The sequence below is a fragment of the Danio rerio genome, chromosome 3 (genome assembly GCF_052040795.2).
Source record: "Danio rerio strain M-AB ecotype USA chromosome 3, GRCz13ab, whole genome shotgun sequence".
Classification (NCBI taxonomy): Eukaryota; Metazoa; Chordata; class Actinopteri; order Cypriniformes; family Danionidae; genus Danio; species Danio rerio.
The window spans coordinates 33,277,316-33,305,170 of NC_141023.1; the positions used below are offsets into that span (position 1 = coordinate 33,277,316).

The 27,855-nt window shown below is 39.5% G+C and overlaps 2 protein-coding genes and 1 long non-coding RNA gene across 12 annotated transcripts; 2 read left to right on the top strand and 1 right to left on the bottom strand.

The window, feature by feature from the left end:
* Positions 1-23: 23 nt before the first annotated feature.
* On the bottom strand, positions 24-5,555 carry LOC147845674 (uncharacterized). Its single transcript, XR_015480997.1, has 3 exons — positions 5,394-5,555; positions 1,575-1,746; positions 24-1,413 (listed from the first exon to the last, which is right to left on the bottom strand). It is a non-coding gene; the product is annotated as an uncharacterized LOC147845674 (long non-coding RNA).
* nacc1a (nucleus accumbens associated 1, BEN and BTB (POZ) domain containing a) lies at positions 4,459-23,340 on the top strand. 10 transcript variants are annotated; one of them, XM_087242012.1, is made up of 6 exons: positions 4,459-4,531; positions 9,587-10,624; positions 12,125-12,295; positions 15,833-15,938; positions 16,023-16,120; positions 18,409-23,340. In XM_087242012.1, the coding sequence occupies exons 2-6, from the start codon at positions 9,616-9,618 to the stop codon at positions 18,714-18,716; spliced, it is 1,692 nt and encodes a 563-aa protein (XP_087098138.1). In that variant the 5' UTR covers positions 4,459-4,531; positions 9,587-9,615; the 3' UTR covers positions 18,717-23,340. The 10 variants fall into 10 exon arrangements, 8 of the variants coding, with proteins under 8 accessions (XP_087098138.1, XP_087098142.1, XP_087098137.1 ...); XM_087242016.1 differs by having other exon boundaries at positions 12,128-12,295; XM_087242011.1 differs by having other exon boundaries at positions 4,459-4,527.
* Positions 23,341-26,153: 2,813 nt separating this feature from the next.
* On the top strand, positions 26,154-27,335 carry ier2a (immediate early response 2a). Its single transcript, NM_001142583.3, has one exon. It carries the CDS (start codon positions 26,248-26,250, stop codon positions 26,788-26,790), a length of 543 nt encoding a protein of 180 aa, NP_001136055.2. The 5' UTR covers positions 26,154-26,247; the 3' UTR covers positions 26,791-27,335.
* Positions 27,336-27,855: the final 520 nt, after the last annotated feature.

Below are 27,855 nucleotides of genomic sequence, written 5' to 3' on the forward strand. Positions count from 1 at the left end.
AATCAAAACTTACTTTCCAATTAGTCATTTAATTAGAATTTATTTTGATCATATTTAAATGTGATTTTTCTCTGTATTTAAAGATTTCAGAACCCTCAGATTGCAGATCTATAATAGCCCAATCCAAACAACCCATGCATCAATGAAAAGCTTATGTATTCAGATTTCATAATGCATAAGTCTCAGTTTCCACAAACTGACACTTATGACTGGTTTTGTAGTGCAGGGTCACACCTTTTAGAGTCAAAACTTTTTACAGAGGGGTTTTAGGAAAATCTTTTTTAGCACTTTATAATTCAAACAACGCTATGAACAGACAGAAAAAGCACATTTTCAAAATATATTATATTGTAGAATAAAAAGTTGCATAGAATCAGTCAAATTATGTCTGAACAAACTCCTATCTACAAACCTTCAGAACAAAGGTATGAATAATATTATATGTATAAGTTGCCAAAGTGGAGATTTACGAATGTTTAAAAAACATTTCGAGAAAGAAATCCTTTACAATTTACAAAAAAGACTCAAACGTGTACTTTGGATTTCCTCTTGTTAACATTAGATTGAAAGAGAACTTTATAAAAAGGCCCTCAAAAAATAGAAGACAGATCTTTCTTCTCATGTCATGCTCCCATTCCAACTCTCCATTACTGTCTAGTCTCTCGTGTCTATATATATATATATATATCAAAGCAGCAGTGGAGCAGGTTCTTGGGGGTCAAAGTGTGTGTAAAACTAGTCAACAATATACCAAAAAAACTCTATAGTGACGTAAGAAGGTTTTATTTGTATCAAGCGTGGAGTGACGACATGACTCTCGGAGAAAGAACGTCATGTTCCTGTCTTTCAGAGAGGAACTTTGAAATTCACTTTGAAAATGGAGAGCAGGCTGGAGGAGGAAAGATGAATAAATGATGGCGTGAATAAATGAACACATGCTGAGATGAGTAGCGGCGGCTGTTGATAGACTACAGGCTTCTGTGTGGAGGAAAACTCGCCCCATCACTTGTTCATTCTGTTATCATCCTTTCAACAAGCATGTCGTTCGCAGATCCACTTGTGAATTTTAACCAACAAGTCCATTTCACACCAGTCAATGCCCATCTGTCTGAATGGCTCCAAGTGCTCATTTTTAAAACGTCTTCAAAAGTATTCAGAACAAGTTACATGATGTACAGAAAACCTGGCAACTCCACAGGCAGACAAGAAACTCCTGTCCATGACCTGAGCACCTTTCTGGTGGATGACATTTATTTAGCCTACTTGTTTTAGGACGCAGAATGCTCAGTAGCATGTCCCATCTGGCCCTTCTTAGCCAGCTGTTAAATTATAGCTACGTTTTATCATAGCATTCAGCTTTGCTAAGTTTGTTCTCAGAAGAAGGCTGATAGTTGTGTGAGAAAAATAAAAAAACTATAAGAACAACAAGCAAGTTTGGACATCAGAGGTGTGCACAAGAAAGGGAGAACCATGAGAATTGGTTCAGATGTAAAAAGCTTTGAAAAAACATCAATGCTTCAAGAGGTGTCCATGGAAAGATAGTGGGTAAAAATCTATTACAGGATTAAACTAACCTGCTAAACTGACTGAATAGTTGATAGAGGCTTTTCCAGTTGGTAGGTCGTCTTCTTCCTCATCTTCTTCTTCTCCTTCCCAGGGTCAGTGGCATCTAAAAGATTGAACATCCCTGCTGAAGAGCAAGGATTTTCAAACTGAGGTTCAGGACCCAAAGGGACCATTGGGGGTCTGTGGAAAAATATGAAGAAAAGAAATTTAAAAATCAATAAATGAGGGGCAAAAACCTCTAAGTGCCATATGAAGTTTTCATCTAAATTTAGCATTTTTCTCAGGCGGTTGTGTGTAGTTTCAGGAATTTTACCCCTAGGGCACAGAATACGTTATTTCCATAGCCTTGAAAGTGAAATAACTGAATATAAACATTGAAGGCTGAAAAAAAAAACCTAATTTAATAGTAAATTTTCAGATGGCACCTAGAGATTTTTGCATCTGAACTCTTCAAATAATATGTTTAAACAATATTTTGAAGACTTTTTGAAAGCAGCAGCCATTGATTTACATAGTATTTGTATTTTCAAAGTATGAACATTCTTCAGAATATCTTGTTTTGTATTCAGCTGAAGAAAACGTTTTAATGTTGGGTGAACTATCCTTTAAAAGAGTACAGTACTAAAATGTTTAGAAAAAATAACAATGTAGCCAAATGGAAAATTAAATTACTTCTAATATTTTTTAAAATATATTTGTTATGGAAGTATAAATTGGGTCTTTATACAAGAAACACACACTGTAAAAAAATATGATCAATTAGTCATGACAGCATATGGTTTTAGTTCATTGTAACTTATAATTAGCCTAAGTTTATCATGTTCTAACTTAATTGTATAAGTTATACAAGCTGCTTTAATTCGGTTTAAAAATATAAGTTCAATGGACTTAAAAGGTTCGTTTGATTCAGCTTAAAATTTAAGGCAACCAGGATTTTTTTTACAGTGTAGACACATTTAGGTTTAACATGATGGTCCCTATATGATGAGCAGAAAGTTTGTGGTTTCTAAAGGACTAAAAACCTCTTTTCTAGCAAAAGGATATCACTGTAATCGTATGCTACCAATGGATGTGTTGTTAGATAACGTTTATGACCCATATGCCTCATTCCAGTGCTGCACGTCAGCGCTCTCGTGTTTCCTCATGAAGCTTCAGTTTCAAAACTTTTCCCGTTCGCGTGCTGCCATCAAGTGGCGAGCAGAAGTAATCAATCAATCCGTCATTCACTGTGATATGGTTGTCCTCAGGCCCCAACTGAAGCGATTTTCCTCTTTACCCCGCCATCTGTCGATGGACGTCTCTTTTCTCTAGACAATCTGTGCTCAAGCTGTGAATTAACTACGGATGTCATTTTCAGCAGGCAAACAAACATGCGCGGCAGCTGCAGTCAGCGGTGACAAATTCACTGTTAGTGTTTTCTGCAGATGCTAAACTACAGAAAAAAAGGTGTCAATCAGTTGCTTCTCACATACGACAGTGGCACAGACAGCACATGACCGAAGCGAAATTAAATAGGTGAAATGCAAAGTAAAAAAGTGTGTCAGGTCAAGCACATGCCTAAGTATTTGTTTCTTTTTAATGTGTGCATATCATATATAACTTGTTTTATAAAGCTTCATTACAGTACATTCATAACATAATCTAGGTGTAGGTCTCCGAGGATGGAGCCTGAAACTCTGTACCAGACTTCAGACAATAAACATCTAACAAATGAAACAAACATGACACACAATAAATGTTATCAATAAGGTGTAATGCAAAAAAAAAAAAAAAAAAAAACATGATTCAGAAACGACTATATAAATGCATAGATGAGCTTCACAAATGGTGAAATAAATGGTTGTGCGTCCCGGTGTACTGTAATTATGCCACTAGATGGCAGTGTTCCTTTTCATTTTAACATGCCAAAGTATACATTTCACATAGGGCAGGCCTTTCACATACAAGATGAACAAGGCGCTTGAAAACTTGACAAAATGTCGTTTTTAAATATTGGACAAGCTTAAATACAGTTTGAGTCAATAGAAAAGTATGATTAAATGGCAAAATAAAAAAATTAATATAAAATACAACACTAATATGGTAGTAAAATGCTAATGACACATTTATTGAAAGGTCACTTAAAATGGGTTTAATAAACTAATTTATTTAACATACAAACAAAATACATTCATATATTTAATATATAAACTTTTTTGGCTTAAAAGTGGTTATTTTAAATAGTTCTTACTACAATAAAGTTAATATAAATTTAGGCTATTTGCAGTGTAAATGTGATGGTCACAAATGAACCAGTAATTTAGGTCAGGAGCTGTGAAAATATACAATAATTTATTATTTATACAACCATTATAGAAATTGTGTGTGAAGCTATGGGACAACTTTTGAGACTACTTTTATAGTTATGTGACTAGATATGTATATATTTTTTATCCGTTAAAATATAACATGCTTTTCCCAAATAAATCCCCTCAATTAAAAAGAATATATATATATATATATATATATATATATATATATATATATATATATATATATATATATATATATATATATATATATATATATATATATATATATATATTTCACAATATTCCATTCTAGGCATGTCTAGTTTAGCACTTCTGGATAAGTGAGCAAAATGCTATAAACTAAAGTATAAGCACACAGAACTGCAGTGAAAATAATAAGCATACACCAATCTGGCAACCCAGTGTTTTCACTTTCACAAAATCGTGACTACGGAAGCCCGTGCGCACGTTTTTCAGTCACAAAAATGCAATTGGAAATGTAGCTCACCGGGGTAATGTAAGGACATCTATAGGGTCAGCACGTGACGTCACGCGTTCGTATGTTTTTTTTTTTTTAACCCTGTAGAGCAAACACATAGTTGTATGTGACCTGCAGATTTGTGCTTTTCTCACGGTGCGGGCAAACTTACATGGATTGTTCGAGCCATCAGTGAGTATGTAACGTACATATTTTAATAAACAGCCTTTCTAAATCAATAATCGCCCTCAAACTCAATTGGCCTTTTCATTGGTTATTGTTTAACATCGTAATGGATGATACAGGAATTCCTAAACACGCGAGGAATCTTTAAAGCAAGCGCATCCCATTTAGGTAGGCTAATCCTTTCGGGACGCGGTGAAATAACGTGTCTTCGATATAAGCAAACTTTATTTGATGTTCCCGTTAACGCTCCCTCGCGGAGTTCATGGCGTTCTCTGCCTGCTCTATATTGGGGATCTGTCTGGCGAGACGTAGAGGCATGGCCTACTTTTTGCGCACGTATGGAAACGAGGCGGTGGCTCTTTTCGCTGTTGCTGTGCCAGCCTATGCGCAAATACATCTCGACGCTGGATAGGTCTCCTGGCATTGAGGCTGCGCCTGTGATGATCATGCGATTGAGTGACGACGGGGAGTCATGTCTAGTCTATGCATGATCAGTGGCTCTGCGCTCCGTATCCCGCTGGAAAAAGAGTTCGCGCTCGATGGCTCTGCGATCGACTTCGCGCCTATGCCCACAATGAATGGCTGTTTCCAGCGCGAGACAGACGAGGCGAGAGAGTGAAGGAGAGCGAGCGCGTCGGACTCCATTGAAACACTTTGAAACGGCCTCCAGCTAAGGGGTGAGTATCCTGCCTTCGAGCGCCCGCAGCGGGCCTTGAGAGGCGGCGCGTCGCCGCAAGCTGCTGTCCTGGCATTTTGGCCGAAATCCGCTGGCTTTGAGGTGTTTGGGGGGCATTGTTTTGGGGAAGGTGTGCGGTGGGGGATGGGCGCAGACTAATGGTACCAACAAAAAAAAGTTTAACCACTTCACCGACCTCACTGACATGGCTGAACGCGCGTGCTGGCAGATGTTCCGGAGTTCGATCTGGCTAATTTAAAACGCCGATTTCCGGGATCTTTCTCATCTGCTTGCCAAAAGGCTGATATTTGGCCGTTGCATCTGGAGGTACCACTTTGAGCGTGATTGATGTTGTTGTGGCGACGAGTACTTCAGTCATTTTCTTATTGGCGGAGTCGAGCTGACCCCCCCTACTGTCAGCGCTGGTTCAGTCTGGCTCGCCCCCAGTTCGTGCATTTGTCCCGGGATGACCTGTTGATGTCTGTGAAATAAGATAAGGTGGGGTATCCGAACTAGCGCGAAATCGCTATGGAACATTAACTTTGAAATCCCGTGGACTGAAAAGTATGCGCTCGGCTGCCAGTAACGGACTGCACGTTGAGTCGTAGGAGATTCTTGAGTGTTGCCGTTGTAATTGAGTGGCGTGGAGAACGGGGCGAACCCTTATTTCGGCGGTGCCGCGCTCGAGACGGACCCGTCTAGGCCCGAGGATGTAGGCACGCTCGCTCCGCATTGGTAAAGACGGGACAAGAGCAGCAAACTTGCGATCCTCGTTGCGTCGCGGCGTTTGTGCTCGCTGCTCGCATGTAGGTGCTGCATTTCTGACAGAGTGGCTCATAGTGGGCGCTTTTGCCATCGCTCTTCAACGGCCCGTGCCAGCGGAGAACTCCGGACGGACGGGCAGATTGACTGACACACGGTTAGCCTGCCGCCGACAGAGCCTCATAACACAGCTCTACTGGCAGGTCTGGCGGCCAAAGGTTTGCTCTTAATGTTTCTCCTACGTTTCCCTCTACTGTTCTGCATTGTTTGATTAGAGTTAGTTTATGCACCGTCGTATGTTCAATGGCTGCCTCTGTACTACCATCACACGGGATTGGCATCACAGTATTAGACAGCATTTTATAGCTGAGTTGTTCCTTTTGTATGTATGAGTAAACTTTTCAAGAGGCCCCAGTCATATTATATTTCAGAATTTTAACCGTTTATGTGATATATTTGAAATCATAATATAAAAGTGTGTAACATTTTATAAGCTAATTCATCAAAACTGTTTTATTTAGTGCAGCATACTTTTGTCCCGGTGATTTAAATATATGTGAGATGACTATCTTTATATTTTATTATTACTGTCTTGAACTGTTTTGTTATGTTTCCTATAAAAAGCAGCCCTAAATATAAAGTATCGCTGAGTTTTTCCCTATTTAAAGAAAGGTAATAGTAGGGCTGGGTGATATGGCAAAGATGCAATCTTGATTAATATTTTGCATAATAATGATATATATATTGTTAATGCTTTCAGATTTAAGAGAGTACCCTAACAATGACTGTAGCCACAAAATTAGAGAGCTCATTAAATGGCATAACACATTTTTGGCTGCTAAATTTTCGGTGGCTGAAAATTCAGTACATCTCTATAGGCATGGGATGATAACCGGTTTCAAGGTATACCGTGGCTTGGAAATGTCAAGGTTTTAAAACCGCCAAGGTTTTCTTAAGGTATATTTTTTTTCTAGCATGTTTTTCACAACTATTTTATTTAGGTTTTTAGGGCAACAGTACATCCAGCAGAAAAGGAATATCCACATCAAAAGCTACTGGTCCAAAATACTTTACATATTTCTTAATATAAAATATATAGTGTTTAATTGGGAAAAAGTTGCTGTTTTTTGCCCAAACATTTAAAAATAACTTAAGGCCCGTGCACACCGAGACGTTTTTTGCTTGCGTTTTCCGTCGACGTTTAACACCTCGTGACTAAACAAAGGGCGTCCATGTGATCGTGCACACCAATGCGCAAAACGCCAGGTGCAAAATCATCATTTTAAAAAAAAAGCCTCATGCTCGTTTTTTTGTTTTGACGTGCTGCGTCAAAACCTTCTCCACCAATCAGATCGGCACTTTTGTTCATGTGCACAGAGCTGCTGAAGTTACAGTAAACAGCACTTGGAGGCGCTCAAGTGCAAAATGTCAATGCGAGCGCACATTGAAGAAGATGCCCAGAGGCGATTTGAACGTTTCTTTGCTTATTCCTCTTGTGAACAATAATCATTTCTTCATTGCTAGAGTTGCTGCTTGAACCATCCATGCTTATTCGAGTCACCCGTAACTTTAACAGCAAGCGTGTGAACTTCCTCTCCTCCTCTTCTTCTGTTTTATAAGCGGGTGTCGGAAGCTTAAAGTTGTGTAATGCCATTTAACGTCAAGAGTGATCTTGCATCCTTTTTTGCTTGACGCCAGTGAAAATCGATTGGGTCTGAATACGGAGAAACGTCTCGTAAAACGCTGACAATAAACAAACGAAAAGCGTGCCATAGGTTGGAGCTTTTATTTTGGAGCAGTAATATCGATACTGTGATACCATGCAACCGTATTATTTTTATCCAAGGTTATTATATCGTCAGAATCTTATACCGGCGCATGCCTACATCTCTAATATCAGCACTTTTAGATTCCCATTGTGGCACATTTCTGCTCTGTGATTGACTCTTAGATCAATATAGAGTAAAAAAGTCCAGAGCTTATCATTGTTGTTGACAAATTTTATTGTGATCCAATATAATATCGTTTATCGGCCCAGCCCTAAGGTAATAGTAACTAAAATGCCAATTACTTTATTAAATGATGGCCACAGTCTGGTAATTTGATTTTCAATATTTGAAATTCAAGTCGACTTGGCTGTTTTTTTATATTGACTGCCTAAAACTGGGTTTCAACTAGTTAAAGTAAGGATTTTGTCATTGAGATTAATTTCATAAAACGGATGATCATTAAGCAAACTATTTTTTTTTATTAGTTTACTTTTTCTGTGTTTTAGTTTATATATGATTGATGCTTTCAAGCTTCATTGGTTACAGTATGATGCCTTTTTGAAAGTCTCATATGTGCAGTTTGGGTTGTGAGTAAACTCTTTAAAAGGTTAGTGTTTCCCTCCTCACGCATTGTGATCGCTCTACCTAAGGTGTCCCTCTCCTCCCCCACCCCGAGGGAAAGCTTCTTAAATAAACCCTGGGCCTCTCAGTGTGTATGTGTGCCACTGCTCTCTGGCCAACTGTAAACAAGCCGTTTTGTCTGATGTCTATGGTTTGTGTGTGTGTGTGCATGCAAGGGAGGGGGGAGCGAGCCTGAAGTCAGACAAAGAGGGTACTTCTTTTACCATGAACGTCCTGTTAGTTCTGTGTGATCAGATCAGATTCAGTGATTTTTAATGTGATGGCTTGTGTGGGAAACATGTGCCCAGATGTTCTGCCTAACACTGTCTGATATTGATGTGTGAAGTATATCACATCTGAGTGTTATTCTGACGTGTTGGACATCATTTGAGGGCTGTTTTTTACTTCTCCAAATGTTTTATGAATAATAAGCTGTCGTTTTTTATGGGGATTGCTAAATGTTAATGCATGATTTCCCAAAATGTTCTTCTCATTTTGCTGACTCATTAAATTATCCTCCCCACAATTTTAAGTGGTTCTTCCTTTAAAAATGAGAAATCTAAAAGACTACTTTTAAACTCAGTAGCAGTGTGTTGGACACTGTGTTTTAATGTAGAAAGTGCAGGTTAAACCCTCATAATGAATTTCCCCGGCAGCATGGCTGTGAGCTGTAATGATGGCTTTGCTCATGGTGTCACATTTAGCAGTAATAAGACTGACTGCAGTGTCAGTCAAAGCCCATTGTTTTCCACCCTCTTCCTCAACTATGACCTCAATCACTGGTTTAGTATCTCTCTCGCGCTCTCCCCCTCTCTCCCTCCCTGCTGTAGTACTGTAAAGAGTGCCATTTTATCTCTGTCTCAGCTGAATCACCATCTCATTCAGATTAGCAGTCACATCCAGCTCACAGGATTTCAGAGGCGGATTGCCAACCCCCCCTATTATTTTTCAGAGTTCGCATGTTTTAGGCCAGTCTACTGAAGTTGCCTACAAGCTCATCCCAAGGGTCTTATACATTTCACCTTTTTATGTAACAGTCTGTTGCCGGTAGCTGTTTGTGTCTTTGCAATAAATTGTGTTGGATTCAGTGGATTTTACTGCTTCAGAAGCAAATGATGGTTTGCAATGGGTCTTCAGGGATGAACTACTGTGCTGCTGAGAGAATGCCGCTGACAAAGATCTCTTTCTTTCTCTTCCATCTGTCTTTCCCTCCTTCTCTTCCTCCGGTGCTGCTCAGATTTCTCTGGTGGTGCTGGCCATAGCGCCATGGCTCAGACCCTTCAGATGGCGATCCCGAACTTCGGCAACAATGTCCTGGAGTGTTTGAATGAGCAGCGGCTGCAGGGCCTGTACTGCGATGTGTCCGTGGTGGTGAAAGGCCACACCTTTAAAGCCCACCGCGCCGTGCTGGCGGCCAGCAGCTCCTACTTCCGTGACCTTTTCAACAGCAGTGCGGGCAGCAAAACCCCTACGGTGGTGGAGTTGCCCCCGGCTGTACAGCCGCAGAGCTTTCAGCAGATCCTGGCCTTCTGCTACACCGGACGCCTCAGCATGAACGTCGGAGACCAATTCCTCCTAATGTACACGGCTGGTTTCCTCCAGATCCAGCAGATCATGGAGAAGGGCACAGAGTTCTTCTTGAAGGTCAGCTCACCCAGCTGTGACTCACAGGGCCTCCATACTGAAGAAACCCCCCCTTCAGAGCCTCAGAGCCCAGTTACCCAGACTGCTGCAGGGGCTGCAGCAAATGGTGGCGCTGGGGTGGTGGCTACGGCGGCCAGTCGGCCAGCTTCCTGCTTGACCCCATTGCCTCTGGTGTCTCGAGTGAAGACGGAGCAGCCGGAGACTTCACCCTATTCAGTGGTGTGCACACCGGTGGCCAAGCGGCTCTGGGAAGGAAGCAATCGGGAAGGCAGTGGAGGCTTAGGAGCTGCCGGTGGAGGAGGAATGAGGAAGGCAGCTCGTTTTTCCCAAGAGATGGCACGTGGAAGTGCCATTCAGCAGCAAGGTAGCATGGGAGGACTTGGTATGGGTCTGGGAATGGGTACAGGAGGCCATGGTGCAGGCAGTGGCAGCACCAATGGCAATGGAACAAGCAGTGCCACCCCTGAAGGCACCAGCCCTGGTACTTTGAGTGCCTATGCCAGTGATTCGCCCATATCTTACCATGATGACGAGGAAGAGGAGGAAGCAGTGGATGATGGCACTGAAGAGCAGTACAGGCAGATCTGCAACATGTACACCATGTACAGCATGCTCAACGTGGGCGCTACAGGTGAGTCCACAGTGTGAATGAAAATAATAATAATCAACTCACCCTCATGTTGTTCCAAACCTGTATGATGACTTTTGCTTCTGTGGAAAAAAGAGGTGACATTTGAACTGTGTATGGTTATTCTGCATGGTTGTCTTTTCCATGTGATTTACACTGAATGCAGATCAGAACTTTAAATTACTCAATCAGAAGTCACTATTCACCATAGTTATCAATATGACTTTATGTTTAAAAAAGGGTTTTCACTGGTGTGGTAGTACAACCATTTGTCTTATTTTGAGGAACATTTACTGATACTTTTTACACGACACCTATTGTGTAATGGAAATATTATATATAGTTGTTAAGGGTTCTTCACGGAGCCAGTGATTCTGAAAGAGAATCGTTATTACTAAGAGTGTAAATCTCCTGAAGCCATTTGATAGCAGACACCAAATTAAATTTGCAGTAACACCTCGACATTAGATAAAATATGCATCTTATTACTAAATGTGATTATTTTATTAATCTCTCTCTCTCTCTCTCTCTCTCTCTCTCTCTCTCTCTCTCTCTCTATATATATATATATATATATATATATATATATATATATATATATATATATATATATGAGCAATTGTTTTCAATGTTTTTTTTTTTTTTTGCAGTTACTTGCAGTTATTGTATGTAGTTGATTGCAACTTCGACACAAAAGCCATGCAAGCACTGATGCAAAGAACCAAGACTCGTATTCTTTTCACTCATCCACTGTACTAGAATGTACTTCACAATAAGGATAAAAAACTAAATTGCTTCCTCAGTAGCTTTTGTTAATTCTACTCTTTGCATCTTGTGAGCTGTTGTGATCATTAAGTCGGTCAGATTCATAATTGAACAATTCAAACTGGTTTTGTAACCTGGATGAACAGATTTATTTTGAAAAGGTTTACAAATCCAAAACAATTTCAGTGAATAATGACACTGATGTTTATTGACACAGACGTCATCTTTTTTTTTCAACAGAAGAAAAAAAGTCAAACAGGTTTTATGACACGATTTTGATTTTTAAGTTTTAAATTAACACTTTCCAAATGAGCACTTCAATAATCCTGTATGTGTTGTAATGTAGGCAGTTTCCTGCTTTTTTGAGGTTGCCTTTTTAACAAGTTTTAACAGCTATTGCCTACTTTCTTTTGTGCTTCTTAAATAGCAATAGCTAAATTCACACTTTTTGTTAAATGCTTCAACTGTTTGGAGCTCATGAATATTTTATCAGAAGGTCTTCTTATCTTCTCTCAGACTGCATGAAAACTGAATGTGTTCTGATGCCTTTGGATTTCACGGGTCTTTTATTAGTCTTAGTCCCAAGAGCTCTGTGTTATCTGTCGGTTTTTGAGAGTCAGAAGATTTGAGTGCTGTTTTAATCTTTATGATGTCTAGACTGCGTGAGCTGAGCTCACGTTTTTGTTTTCACACTTTCTCTGCTCTCTATAAACTTCCCTTCTCCCCCCTTATTTTCAGCAGGAGAGCGTGTGGAGGCCCTCCCAGACCACTCAGAGACACGGCCCAGGATGCGTGGCCGCCAGGATCTTGCCTCTCTCCCTGCCGAGCTCATCGCTCAGATTGGCAACCGCTGTCATCCCAAACTTTATGAGGAAGGTGACCCTGCAGAGAAACTGGAGCTCGTTTCAGGTCTGAGTCAGATCATTGTACCCGTTTCTTAAGAAAATCCCTCAAAGCATCAACGAATCTTGAGTCAAAGTTGTATTACAGTGAGATAAATCATTCTTTTGTTGTCAAGCAATCGTCATATCACCTCTTATGAACTGTCTGCCAAAAATAAGTAATATATAGAAGAGACAAATCGCTGGTAAAACCGGCATCATGCAACTGAGTCATGTTCAATAGCCCATGAAAAGCAAATGATCTGTGGTGGTGATTGATGGGTTGACAGTGTTTGGAGAAGCCGTGTTTTGGTATTGTGGTGTAGAACAGGTTTTGTTGAGTGACTGTAAAGTAATGGAGGCTTTTGTGTGCTGTAAAGCGTGGCCTTATGTGACTCCCAGCCATCCGACTGGATCTGTTCAGTACACATTACAGAGGAATCCTGCTAATCGCTGGAACTTTATTTAAACAGCAGTCACATATATAAACATGCACCTCAAAGTGCTTTACAAACACGATAAAAGAAAGTGTACGAGCAAGACCAGACATGAAGCAATATAAAGTGGAAAATGAAATGAGGAATCGAAACAGACGAGCAGACTAACGATAAAAAGGACTTTGGGGGAAAAAAATGTCATCAGAAAGTCATTAAAAGATGAACAAATACAAAAGAGCTGGAGGAGGAAAAGCAGAAATGGAAATGAGACAAAAATGTTTAATTAAGAGCATGATGGAAAATAAGCCTTTGAATGATTTTGAAATGTAGTTTTAGGCAGGTTTTGTTCTTAGGATTATGACCAACGGCTGTTTAGTCTCTTTATCTGTAATCCTGGAAAACTAAACAAGCCGCTGCTTGATGATCAGACAGAAACAGACTGTCAATCATAGACCAAATTTTATAACTGTATTTGAAAACTACGAAAATGCAATTTACTACATTTACATGTCAACTGGTTTAAATGTTCATGGTTTGACTATTCAAAAGTTTAGATTTTCGTTTTCATTTTTGATTACACATTGGATTGAACCAATGGTCTCAAACTCAATTCCTGGAGGGCCGCAGCTCTGCATAGTTTATATCCAACCGCCTCCACCTTCCTGCTTAATAGTCTAGGGCTGTTTCTTAATATGCATTCTTCAGCTGTCTTGCGTCCTCGTGTAACGTCAAGTTCAGTTCCAATACTTAAGACCGCAAGAACAGAGGACGCAAGAAACTTCCCGAATGTGTTCTTGATACTGAGGACACACCGAAGCAGACTTGAGCACTGATCTTGCTCAAAAAGTCCCAGAAGTAATAGCGACTGGAGGTGGTAAGCGCAGCATAAGTTTCCCTAAATGAAACGATGAATATAAACATTACCATAAACATCTTAATTAAGAAATAAACACATTAAGGGTGTTTGTTTGCTGAAATTTGTATTAAAATCAGTTTTATTTATATTGTGCAATGCATATTTAATATGTTTTTAAGCAGGGTATACATTTTGAAAAGGGGAAAAAATAATGAATCGTTATATGAATGCTGTAATGTTTAAATAATTTTCCATTTAAAACCCGTGAAGGTCATGTGACCATCAGGAAGAATGCAGCATCTCATTCCTCAGAGGATGCGTTCTCTGTTCTCGTGGTCTTCCGAGTTTGTTCTTCCGAGGACACCTGGCAAGACCGGTCTCCACAAGAACACAAGTCCACTTCCTGCGTTCTTGAAATTGAGAAACAGCCTAGTAGTCTTGAACCTTAATTGGTTGGATCAGCTGTGTTTGGTTGGAGCAAAACTGTGCAGAGCTGCAGCCCTTCAGGAATCCAGTTTGAGACCTATGGATTAAACTGATCAAAGTACTCAACTTATAAGATTATTATATTCTTTCAGATTTGTAAGCTACAATGTTTAAATTATGTTCTTTTTAAACTTTTTGTCCATTCATATAAAAAAAGGTTTCCAAAGAAAAAAAGAGAAGAAACAGCATAAAAGTTTTTCATTTTAAAAGCTGTAAGAGATATTTCGGGCAACAGTTTCAATGACTGATTCATGTGATTCCTTTGAAATTATAGGTAGCACTTATTTGAAATTATTTTAATTGACAGTATAGTCTTTATTTTAAAGTTGTTGTTTTTTTAAATAATTGAAAGAACCTACTAAACAACATATTTACTATATTTTATATAGTATTTTTTTATTTTTGTCATTTGTACTAGTTTTAAGGCATCAATGTTAATCTTTATCCCTTTACCCAAATTCTGACTTGTGTGAACACTAGAATCTAGCATTCTGTATGTGAACCACGATGAGTACATTTACATGGACACCAATAATTGATTTTGATGTGATTAAGACAATACTCTGATAAAGAGTCTACCATGTAAACAATCTGTCTTTTTTATTTTATTTATTTTTTTCATTAATTTAGTTTGACTGAGGTTATGATCAAACATAACAGAAATCGGATTAAGGTCTGCCAATTTTAGTCGCATTATTGAAGTGCACTACGGACATGCAAACACCTAATCAAACTATCACCGTCATAAAGGATTTTGCGACAAGATAGTCTGTACACACACACTATTGGACACTATTCTCTGCATCTACCGAGTCAGTGAAGAACTACAGACACCTGCATCGTAAAATGCAGAGGTTTTTTTCAAATGCAGTGTGCGGTATCAAATTCCATTAAACCTACACTCTTCCAGCAGTTCATACTCTCATCGCATATCTCGTTTGACATCGGGGCATGCATGACATGTTCCTGAATAAAAGTGAAAGTGCCAAACTGCAGTTAAAGTCGACAAATTAAAAATGAAACAACCAAAATTACATGAAATTCTGGAGGAAATGCGGATAGTGTGGTGACGCAATGACGTTAATTGAATTATGTTCTATAACATGTAAAACAGGACCATGAACGAAACATTTAGCAACTCATGTAAATACTTTAATTATATTATTATCTTGTTTAGATTAAGGCAAATAATTTAATTACTGATGTCCATGTAAATGTAGTCATTGTTGTGCATCAGTCTCAAAGAGGTACAATATCACTGTTCCCTGCTGGATTAAAAGTAGTTTTTATCAATTGTTGCTAGTGTTAAACAACATAATTAACTAATTTTTGAATTCAGATATTAATAGGCTTAGATGATGTATTTGTATAGCATTTTTATTTAAAGTTAGAATTCACAAGTATCTGCAATTTGCTCATAACAATGCCAGAGTGATGATCACACAAAGGTTGCAGCAAAACAACCACCATATACAGGTGTGGAAAAGCTACATAAATAGAACGTGGTTGTTAATAAAACAGTCAGCACTGAAAGTTCACAGGTTACAGTCATTACCAACACACATGAATGATCTTCAGTGTTAATAAGGAGAGCTGCATGTCTTTCCGAGCTTTGTGTGATTAGTATTCATTCATTAAGCATTCATTTTTGGGACCTGTGTGCATTCATGCGAACTGATGAGTCATGAAGCATTTGTCAGTGTTTCAATATAGATCTGCTAGCATGTCTTTCCTCAGTACATTTAATATGAATGCAGTTTCACACTTTCACATATATTGTTCACAGGCACCAGCGTGTACATCTCTCGAGCTCAGCTGATGAACTGTCACGTCAGTGCTGGGACAAGACACAAAGTCCTTCTGAGGAGGCTGCTGGCTGCTTTTTTCGACAGGTAAGTCTAAGTAAAGTTCGTGTTGTCTGCTATAATAGTGAAACCGCGGCACCTCTAGCTTTCCTATTTCTGTATGACACACAGGAGCACGCTGGCCAACAGTTGTGGAACTGGCATCCGTTCCTCCACCAATGACCCCAGCCGTAAGCCGCTGGACAGCCGAGTGTTGCACGCAGTCAAGTGTGAGTTTATGATTTTAGAACTCTCAGCAACTTACTTGCCTACTACTTTAATGGCTATGTACACCAAGCACTACAACTGCACAGATTTTAATTCTAGTTTAAATTGAGTGTGTTTTAATTCTGTAAGAATAGAGAAGTCACTGGACTCACTTTCACAACAATTTTTTTTTGTGTGTGTGTTTAGCTGATGAATGCTAAAACATTCATGTCAAAATGTAAAACACAATGTCAAATTGAGCATTACAGGCACATTAATTTAAAGTAGCAGACGATGTTACTGCAGCTCGAATATATAAGCAATGTTATAAGGTGTATTGGTATTGTCACCAGTATATCAAGATAAAAATGCTGCATTGTGTATCATATGTATCTCAAGTCTCTATTTAAAGCGATAGTTCACTGAAATTCTTTCCCATCCATCACTTGTTACAAACCTGTTTTGAGTTTCTTTCATCTGTTAAACGCAAAAGAAGATATTGTAAAGAACGATGGAAACCGAAAGACATTGGCTTCCATAGTTTTTTTTTTTTTCTTACTATGGATGTTAAATGCTGCTGGTTTCTATATTCTTTAAAATATATTTATTGTGTTGATTGAAGCAACGAAAACCATAAGGATTCAAAACCGCATGAGGTCGAGTAAGTGATTTAAATTTTTATTTTCAGTGAACTATCCCACGGTATATGCAGGAATCCTAAAGATAATTTCAACACCTTTATAAGACTTTTTCAAAGTATTTTAGGACCTCATTGTCACTTGAAGTTCTAATCAGTAGCAAACAGTTGTTAATAAACAGTTGTAGTTCAATCAATAAATCAATAAAGCAAAACCATGCAGCAGAACTCAGATAATCAGAAAAAAACAAAGTTTAAAAGAATAAATTATGGTGTTGTTTTTAATGACAGGTTTCAGTCACTGTTTATACTCGTCTTTCTTCAACCAAGAGTATGCAAACTTAAATTTTCCCATTTTGCCGTCTGTTTCACTCTATGGTTTCGCTTCATGTGGAGAGTGTCACATTACCTTCCCGCATTTGTCGGAAATTACGTGACATTACCCAGATGACGGAGCTTGGCCTGACGCGCCCTGGCCCAAACCGATCAGGTGGATCGAGCACGCCACTGTTAATATTAAGAGGAAAACAAATATATTCATGCTTTTTTGGAGCCAAACACTTTGGACAACGCTTGAACAAAATTTAAACAACACGATTAAGACTTTTAAAATACCTTTTAAGGACTTAATTTTCTCATAATTGATTTATCAACTTTAAATACTGTTTAAGACCCCACGGACGACCTGTATTCCATTAAAGTATTATTTACATCTAAATGTTGTTGATCAGTGCATAAACAGTGTCATATGCCTAGAAACTCACATATTTGAGCACCTTGTTTGTTAATTGTTACTGATAATTAATCACAAATCAATAAAATTGTATTTATAGTATTTTAATAAAATATTTGACACTTTGTTTCTAATATTAAGTTTGAACTATAAAATTGCAATGAAGATCAAAATATAAACCAACGTCCAAATAAGCTCAAATGTAATAGTTTATATTTAAAAGTGTAACCTTGCATTTTTGCTGTTCGAAAAGAAAAAGAAAATGTCAAGTTTATAATGGGCATGGGACGATAACTCTTTATATATAAGGTATACTGCGGTTTAAAAAGGTCAAGGTTTTAAAACCGCCAAAATATTCTACTATACTATTCCTTAGTTGTTTGTACATTTTTTTTTTATATGTCTTTGTTTTTTAGTTTGTTTTAACTTTTTTAGAAGAACAGTATCTCCAGCAGAAAAGATATCCAAGATGCGGTTTTAAATTGTAAAATAATATGTGTTTTGGAACCTAAAATAATATGTGTTTTGGAACCTAATGAAGACAGCAGAAGTCAATGATTGATTTGAATTATTTAGCCTGACATGTTTACTGCTCCAACATATTTTAAAGATTCCTAAAATAAAATATTTTGAGTTCAAAAGGGGAAAAAGTTTTTTTTTTTTTTTTTTTTATCTAGACATTTAAAAAAGAACCTATTTTAGAGCAGTAATCGCAATACTGTAAAACCGTGATATATTTATCCAAGATTATCATACCGTCAGAATCGTATACTGGCCCAGGCCTAGTTTGTAATCAATCTTGGCATAGTTTGGGCTTTGGAGAATCCATCGTTTTTATCTGGGAAACAAAGAACATACTTTAAGTCTGCATTTGATGGTGTTGAACTGGGACACTGTTATAGTTTTAGTTTTATTAACATCTCCCTCCTTTATATCAACAGTTTACTGCCAGAACTTTGCCACCAGCTTTAAGGAGAGCGAGATGAACGCCATCGCGGCGGATATGTGCACTAATGCTCGGCGCGTGGTGAGGAAGAGCTGGATCCCCAAGCTCAAGCTACTGATGGCGGAGGGAGATGCCTACGCCAGTTTCCTCCCCGACAGCAACAAGATGGAAGCGGACGGCCTCAGCGGCGAGCCCACCTTCGAGACTGCAAGCCTGGAGGGCGGCGCTTCCGTGGAGACCGGAGGATCCTCGGGCGAGTCTCTGCAAGGTGTGGGCGGAGACAACGGCACTTTGTTTCAGTGAGCGACCCGGCGAGGAAAACCCTGCCCCATCCCCTCTGCCGCCCCACCTCCTGCCCACCTCCCACCCCGCTGCGTGACTCTTGGGCTCTGCTGCTTCTGCCTGGGATGGGAAAGGGAGAGTCGGGTAGGAGATTGGAGAAGAAAGCACGGTCTAGTGTTGGGAGGAACATAGGGGGTTTATGTCAGGGGGCGCCATTTTCTTTTCAATCATTTTTGTTTTTGCTGAATAACCCTCTTTTGCACAGAAGATCCCCTTTGCCTCCATGCTCGGCAAGTAAATCTAGTCAGCGATGCTATAGGAATGCATAATTAGGACCAGGAAAATTATAGCGACGGGAGGCGTAAGGTTCCCTGATCTCACTCTACTGAATTTGAATGTATTAGTTTGTAGCACCTGGCTATGTCAGACTAGCGGATTGTATTTGGCCCAGGAGAGAGACAGGAAAAATGCTTGTCATAAGATCTGAAGGAACAGCAGATGGAGAAAGTAGTGAGGGAGGAGAGGAGAAAGAGAAGTAGGTGGCATATTCTGTCTCTCGTACTGTCTAAAATGGAAAATATCTGAGTTCCTCCTCTCCTTCCATTCCTCCCAAAATATATGTGGGATCTTAGTCTGCCACGTTCTTTGTTTTTTATGTCGCCGTTTTCTCCTTCCCCCTTCCACTTGTTCCACTGTGTGTTATTTTTTTATATGAATCCAGAGTTGGTGAAAGATGATTAAGGACTGTAAAGGATAAAAATATATTTATCTGCTCGCACCTTTAGAGTTCGAGAAAGAAAGAGAGTGAGGGGGATTGTTTTAAAATCTCTACTTTTTTTTTTTTTACCTAAATGTTTCTCGAGACACCTTGTTATTGGGCTTTAAATGGAAGTAGTGAGAAAACGAGGACTATTTTTGCATAAGGATTATCTTACATTTCAAAGACTGGTGCTTGGCTTGTATTTGGAACACGATTGTGTCCGTAGCTGAATTCGATTAACCTGTAGACCAGTGATGTACCATTTGCAGCTCTCATTATTTAAGGTGACAGTTTATTTGAAAATGAAGATTTAATCATTTACCCGCCCTCATGTAGATCCAAACCTGTTTGAATATGACCCATTATGGACTCCCTTGACTCGTCTTTGTGTGCATAAATATGATCAAAACATTATTCAAAATGTCAAAACTTGTCAAAGCGCTTTGGACTGGCATGAGGGTGAGTGAACGATGACAGAATTGACTAAACTATCATTTTAAGAATTGTGTAGGACATCAAAACGTAGTGTTTTTAGCTGTAAACCTTTTTAGCTTTCTTCCCCCTCCCCGTTATCGCACACAAACACGCTTTTACAGCCCAGGGGGGAGGGAGGTTGTGCTTCTTATTGTTAGTCACTTTACTGTCTTAAGGTTTGGGCCTGACTTTGTGTGTGTGTGTTTGGGAGCGGAGGAGGGTTTACATTGCCTGTGTCCCAGGAGAGGAGGAGCAGAATGATTAAGTCTCTCCATGTTGCCCATGTCCCTGTTTGGGCAGCTGCGTGTGCGTATGTGTATGTCTGTGCTCGCTTAGGCAAGCATGTCTGTGTCCGCACAAGTCACCATCTGTATACATTCCTCGCACATAGTTGGCACTGTGTGTTTGCATGTGGGTGATGTGTTGATTCGAGGATTTAGGGTGTGTTTATGTCTCATATGGATGCTTTTAAGGAAATTCGGCTGTCTGAAGGCTTGCTGTAACCCATGAACTTTTTGCATATCCCAGATTTCCATCGAGATTTGAATGGGATTGCATGTTGATGTCTTAATGTGCACTCAGGCATAGGTTTTAAATGCACATGCCTCGCTAAAACAGAAACACGATACTTTAGGCTATTTTAATATTTCATGCCCGAGTTATTAGGCCATGTGTGTTTGTGTAAGTCCTGTTTTTTGTGTGCTACTGACCTCCTGGGACACATACAGTAGCCGCCCCCTATTCTGACAGAGGAAACGGACCTCTTTGCACCTTTTCGTAGACTGAACTAGAGCTTTTTGCACCTTTTTTGTAGAGGAGAGTGGTGGATTGTGCACCTTTTTTGTAGAGCGTATTTGATGGTTTTTGGACTAAACTTCGTGGACGTGGATGTGTCGGTATCTGGCCCGGAACAGGATGCACCCCTGTGTCTGTGGTCATCTGTGCTGAATACTGATGTAAATATCGAAGAGACTGTTGAACTGATTTTGACCACGTTTTTTAAACAGGTCGTTCATCTTTTTAATTGATGGCTTACATTAGGTCTTTCACCCCTCTTGTTTTTAGCTCATGTTTTTTTTTCCTTTTATTTGCATAACCAAGTCTGGCTTATCTGCTGTTTGGATATCTGGAAATTGTAGTTCTGTTTGTCTTCAGGCTCAAGAGTTGTAGCAAATAAAGTGAACTCCTGGCAAGTTTACTTCTTAAATGCAGTCTGGTTCAGGTCTGACCGGTGACCTCGTTTGTTTGTTTGTTTATTTTCCTTCAATTTTCTTTTGGACCAGAAGACAATATTGCCTCTTGTGTAGAAATGTATAACATTCGCCAAGCCTGCAAAATCAACATCTGGGAACGTGCATGTAGTCATTTCCGTATCTGTTATTTTTTTCTTTTAGCAGACCACGTGTACTGTATTTACTTTTCAACTACTACTAATTCAAGGTGAAAGAGTTGACTTGCCAAGTTTTTTAAGGATACAATATAGAGTTGTTTGACTGATGATAGAGTACTGAGTATTTTTTCATTTCTTTTTATCGACTAAAGTGCTGGGAAATTAGGGGGGCCATGGTGAGGGATGTACTGGTGCTATGTGTGCTATTCTTTAGATGTTAAAGGCCTGCTGGGTCACTGGTGCCTTGAGGAGGACTGCGGGAGACGGACTGCATGTGTATATCTGGGTGGGGTGTGGAGCAACGGCAGCGCTCCTCTCTCTCCTCTCGCGGGCTATGACTGTGCCAGTGTTTATGCGTCCTCCATTTTGATGGCACAGATCACATATGCTGCATGCGTCGCTGGAGAGGAACTGCTGTGTCCATACGCCACCTGCTGTCTGTATGTTGTTACTGCGGTTTAGATTTAACTACTTACAGTCAACACCAGGGGGTGTCGTAGCTGAGAACGATCACTATTGTTGGCCACAAATAAGGCCTTTCTAGTACTGGGAAGTAAAAGGTGATGTGTGTAATTATTATTTTCAGTGTAAAAATAATAGAAGTAAGCCATTTGTAGGTTGATACCCGCCCCCCCTCCCAAAAAGTATAACACTGTGGCTCTGTGGCACTGTCAGAATGCTGCTCTGTTTGTTTGAGCATCACAACCAGCCTGAAGGAGCATCAACCCATGGCGTTCAAGATCAATATTTTTGCGATTCCGTTTTTAATTACACACTTCACCTTTTAGGATTGTTATAATTTTTATTTTAAGTTAGTAAAACTTAAGTCTCGCCTGGTATGAAAGGTTTTTTTTTTAAAGAGAAGTATATAGTGGGAACGAAGGGACCAGTGTTGATTATTTAAAAAAAAGAAGAAGAAAAGATGGCCCGAGTGTCCATATCATGCTGCCTATCTGTCAGCTCTCTGTGCCCGAGCAAAGCACCTTTTTCTGGGGTTTGCGTTCATAGACGTGCTTCTCAGAACCTTGCAATTCAGTCTGACTGTGTCGCGGAGCTCAGAGAGCAGATAGATGGCAGACGTCTGTGTGGTTGGAGAAAGAGCGTGAGAGTTGAACTGCCCATAAGTCTTGTCATTCTTCCTTGTAACAAAGTTTGTTGGGGTACTTGTGCATTGTAGATCATTGTGAATTTGTAACCTGGTGGATTGCTGACAGCATGCGAGAGAGAGAGCTTGGAGCGATGTATTAAAAATTGAACTCTTTTATAAATGCCGACTGTCTCTCCTCTCTGCGAAGGCAGAAACCGGGCACTTGCCACATTTTGCAGGTTTCCCTTCAGCTTGCAGTTTTCGCTACTTTTTTTTTTTGTCAACCTAAGTCAGCAGAATGCAGCACTGCTATTCCACTAAATAACAGACATACAACATGAAGACACTCTCACCTCTTTCTCTGCGTGTTGCATTCTCTTCCAGCACACCCCAACACTCTGCTTTCAGTCTTTCCCCTGAAATGAGATGATGATGATCATGAATAAAAACCCAACTTTGCAAATGTTTTGGTAAAGTAACGTCTGACAGCCGGATAACCGAGTTGTCCATACATGGTATCATGAATTACGAAGAAATACAGACAGGATGGGGGATGACATCAGTTTGCTTAAACACTCAAAACAACAAACTGGTTGTGAACCTTTTTTACGATGCAGTGTCTCACTTTCTATGACTACATCCCTATACAAATCTATATACTGTATATTACATAGAAGCACTAATGAAGTTTGATTGTTAGTCGTGCACTCTCAGCATGAGTTGTAACCCATACCCAGCTGTGCTCATGCAGTGACCCTGTAACGCCAGTGCTCATCCACTCCATTCTGTCTGTGTTCAAAGTGCCAATAACTTTGTGAATCCCTAACTGTGACCCAATATTATCAAAAGTAATTGCACATTAACTACTGTAAAAAATGAGTAAGAGAAAAGTCAAAGGATACAGCTGAATATCTTAATAAAAGTTTGTAACAAAGGTTTTTGTGTTTGGCTCTTTTTTACACTCAAAAACATTTTTGTTGCTTCTTCAAACTAATTTAAAATGGGCTATATGAGAACAGTCTTTTAATTTAAGATCTGATTTCTTCAAAAATCAGCGATCTTCACTGCCTGTTAGATATACAATGTAAAGGGGGTATTTTTAATGGAATTTCTGTGCTAGCCTGTTGCTACAGACGGCACTAGTGGTTACAAGTCTTTTATCTCTTTTTACGCTAGAAAAATTAAATTAATGCTTAAGTCTATTTAATTGAATGTATTGTAATAACAACTTTGTGAAATTGAAAATAGTCACATTTAGCTTTCACTGTAAGTTTATCATTGGCTTTAAAGCTTTAGCTGTGTATACAGTGTAAAAAATATTATGAATTAGTCATGGCAGCATATGTTTTAGTTCACTTATTTAGCTAAGTTAATCATGTTCTAACTTAATTTTATAAGTTATGCAAGCTGTTTTAAATCAGTTCAATGGACTCAAAAGGTTAATTTGATTCAGCTTAAAACATATAAGGCTATCAGTAGTTTTACAGTGTAGGGCCCATTGGCTGACTCAGCACAATTCCTGAGGTTTTTTGGGACAACTTAATTGCAGTTCAATCCACTCAAATTTGTAAAAATATTAAGTTAACTTCATTTGTGTTGGAACAATGTGCAGGAATTGTGCGGAACCCTGCATTTTTACAGTATAGTATGCAGCATAGTAAGTTATATCAGTTAAAAACTCTATCATAGTCTATCATATATCATAATCAAATGTAACTTGATTAAGATATGAAGTATTTCCTGAAAAAGGAAAAGTTACATTTATAACAAGAAAGAAAAAATGTATGTGATTAGAAAAAGGGTGGCGCAGTGGGTAGTGCTGTCACTTCACAGCAAGAAGGACACTGGTTCAAGCCTCGGCTGGGTCAGTTGCATTTCTGTGTGAGATTGCATGTGCTCCCTGTGTTGGCGTGGGTTTCCTCCGGGTGCTCCGGTTTCCCCCACAGTTCAAAGACATGAGCTACAGGTGAACTGGGTAAGCTAAATAGTCCGTGTACGTGTGATTGAGTGTATGGGTGTTTCCCAGTGTTGAGTTGCAGCTGGAAGGGCATCCGCTGTTTAAAACATATGCTGGATAGGTTGGCATTTCATTGCACTGTGGTGACCCTTGATTAATAAAGGGACTAAGCTGAAAATAAAATAAATGAATGATTAGGAAAAGCTATATTATTTTCCCTATCCAATTGGCTGATTTTCTTGTTATTAAAAAACCCTAAACAACACAACATCCTAGCTTTATTTGAGATTTTAATATTAGCCATCTTTAAGCAATAAGCAATCTTGCAGCTGTCCTTAAAAATCTAGCCAAGCCACCTGGTTTAAAAACTATGCATGTGCAAAGTATTTTTAGTGACGACAAAACACTGGAACACAGATCTTTTTCCTAATAATAACACTTTGGTGAAATAATCTAAATGCAAATTTCAGCTAAAAAATTTTGGAATAATATTGTTTATCAGTGAGCAGAGCATGATGGTCAGAATTAAGGCAGTTTGCTGCATCCGACACATTGAAAGCAGTGTATTTACACAGCTCCAGTTTTCTAAGGACCATTAAAAAAGGAACTGAACTCTTTTTCCTGTATCAGGCTATTCATTATTGTCTTGTGGACCTTGAGAGGTTTAAGAGCTTATTCATCACAACTGGCCCTGAGCTGTAGCTTTACTTGATCACAAAGAATGAAGAGCAGGAAGTGTCTGACTAAATCTGCAAACCAGATATTTTGTCGTTTCATTTTTTAATCAATTGCCTGTGTTTGTCTTTCCTTATTACAGTGTTTTTGCCTGTGAATAAGGTATGTCTGTTAGCATGTCTAAACATTTGACATGCACTAATAAACAAAGCATTTAATGGTTGGTTGCTTCGTCCAAGCACTACATTGAATTCGTTCAAACGAAACGCGCTTGATAAATACATAGTTAGTTCAACAACATATGGGAATGCAGCGTTCGTAAAATGGAGCTGTTACGGCTTTTATCAGAAAACAGCTGGATAGACGCCGTAAATGGGCAGAGGAAGCTCGACGCTCTCGGGTCATGTGAAGTTATTGGCTATGACGAATCTTTTGAGACAAATAAGGCAACCGGAAGTAGCCTATGCGCCCACGCATCATGGGTTTTCCACAGAGCGGACTAACTGGCGGATGTTCCTTTTATGGGCATAGGAGAATGAGGAAGCCAACAATAACCATGAACGAAAGTGTCTTCTCCAACCGAGACTTAGAAAGGGGCAAAAACTTTTCACATTTAACTGGGATCTATCTATCTATCTATCTATCTATCTATCTATCTATCTATCTGTCTATCTGTCTATCTGTCTGTCTGTCTGTCTGTCTGTATATATATTATATATAGTATACTATATATATACACTACATATATAGTAACAAAATATCAAAATTATTAGATTTTAATCAATAATTTAAAATAAAATGCACTAATAACACTATCAGAAAAATAACACCATAAATATATAATAATATAAACACCATCTTATTTTAGGCTACATTGACGTTGCATTGGTCTTTCCATATTATAAGGTCAAGTGATGATAAACTATTGTGCTTGCAATCTGATGATTAGTTTAGAAATTATCTATTTTCATAAATGCTCTGAAGGATTACATCAGGAACTGTGTGATACACGTCCTGACTTATTTCCTCAAACAGAACCTCAAGGCATGGGAGGAGCCCGAGTGTCAAGCGCATACGTCACCAAAACTATATAAAGCCCGCTGCCTTTACGCTGAGGTTTACTTCAGTGAATGAAACCACGGTGAAAGTAAACTGAGCTCATACAAATACATCTGCACATTATTTGTGTGCTTAAGAGTGCATTGAACAATGGATGTCACAGCAGAGGCCAAGCAGATAATGGTCCAGGCTTTGGGTAAAATGTACAGCTCGCGCAGCCAGCGTGGCGGACTTCGGCTCCACCGGAGCCTGTTGCTGACGCTCGTCATGAAATCTGCAAGGGACATTTACCACTCAGCCCGACTGATGAGCGAGAAAAGCGGACAATCTGTCACAGAGGAGAGCACATCACACACTCAGGAGCCCATGGACACATCGAGCTCCACGGCGACACCTTTGCGCGAGACATCGGGGCAGTCCAGCGAGGATGGGCAAAGGTCCGGACTCGAGGGTCATCCGCATCCACTCAACCCCGCGGCGGACAAAGAAAACTGCAGCCCATCCAGACCGGACCGTCACTCCAGAAAGCGACGAAGCAAAACAGCCACGGATTCAGACTTCATCCCATGCAAAAAAGCCAAACTGGAGTGCGCGGAGGTCAGGGGGGTTCTTCAAAACAGTTCCGCTAACTGCGGCAGGGCGCTGGACTCGCTGTCACTCGTGCCAATGCCAAGGACAATTGTCACTTTTTGAAGAGACAAACAACAGAAGCCCTTCAGTTGTCAAGTGAACTTTGCGCACCACTGGAAGCGGATTGTGGCGCAGAACTGCCACCGGGCAGTGTTAAGGGCACTTGAGAAGCCAGTGGGTAGTTTTACTCACAGTGGAACAATGTGACAGCCGGTTACTCATACAGTAGGAGAGTATTGGGTTGTTGTGGACATTCTGACTAATGGTGCTTGTTCAGCCCGTCATTTTTCTCTGAGTCAGGATATGACGCGGTACTTCGACGAGAAGTGTGACTGGGAAAACCACCGCGGACATTTACATGAACTTTATTTATTTATTGGTCAGGAATTTGGATTGTCAGTCCAGTCGTTACACTGACTGACTCACTTGCTGAAGAATCCACATAAAACCATTGTGGAAGACTTGATCTGGTTTGTTAATGGCCAGGATAGTCAATCTGTGGATATTCGTGCAGGTCAACGTGAAATAAGCTATACAACAAACATCTTGATGTTATGATTAAGTCTATCTACCTCACTTTTGTACAATAAAGATGTTTAAACATATAATTTTCTCTGTGTGTGTGTGTGTGACGCATTCTGTTCAGACCGGTTTTTCCGGGAAATGTTTTGACTGTCAGCTAGCTGAAAGTATTGGCGGTCATGTGACCGGAGGCGCGGATGGCTCACGGGCAGGAGGTGTTCGCGGAAGGCAGGAAGCGGTGAGCCCGTCAGGCCGGATGAGCACTGTCGACAGTTTTCACACTCCCACTGCCTTTCAACCCCATTTAAATGGCTCAGGATATGAGGAACAAAAGAATTGAAGCTGTAAAGCGATTCAACAATTTACAGGTTATTAACGAGCCCATTAGGAGGTGTTATCTAAACACGTGCTTTATAGCTATTGTCCTGATGTTGCCAATTTAGAGTAACTAATACCCTTAAGTTTTCCTACTAATTGTGCACTGGTTTAGCTACATTAAGATGGTATTACTACTACAAAGATGTGTAGTTAAACAACAAATAAACTATTATTTAGTTAAAACTGTGCTTATTCAAGAAAGTGAAACAAATGTGTGTGTCTAACTAA

Excerpts from the sequence above, each read along its gene's own strand:
- nacc1a (XM_087242012.1), top strand. The coding sequence starts at position 9,616 with ATGGCTCAGACCCTTCAGATGGCGATCCCGAACTTCGGCAACAATGTC. Across the intron at positions 15,939-16,022 it reads CTGGCTGCTTTTTTCGACAG|GAGCACGCTGGCCAACAGTT; the intron begins GTAAGTCTAAGT and ends TATGACACACAG. Across the intron at positions 16,121-18,408 it reads AGTGTTGCACGCAGTCAAGT|TTTACTGCCAGAACTTTGCC; the intron begins GTGAGTTTATGA and ends TTATATCAACAG.
- ier2a (NM_001142583.3), top strand. The coding sequence starts at position 26,248 with ATGGATGTCACAGCAGAGGCCAAGCAGATAATGGTCCAGGCTTTGGGT.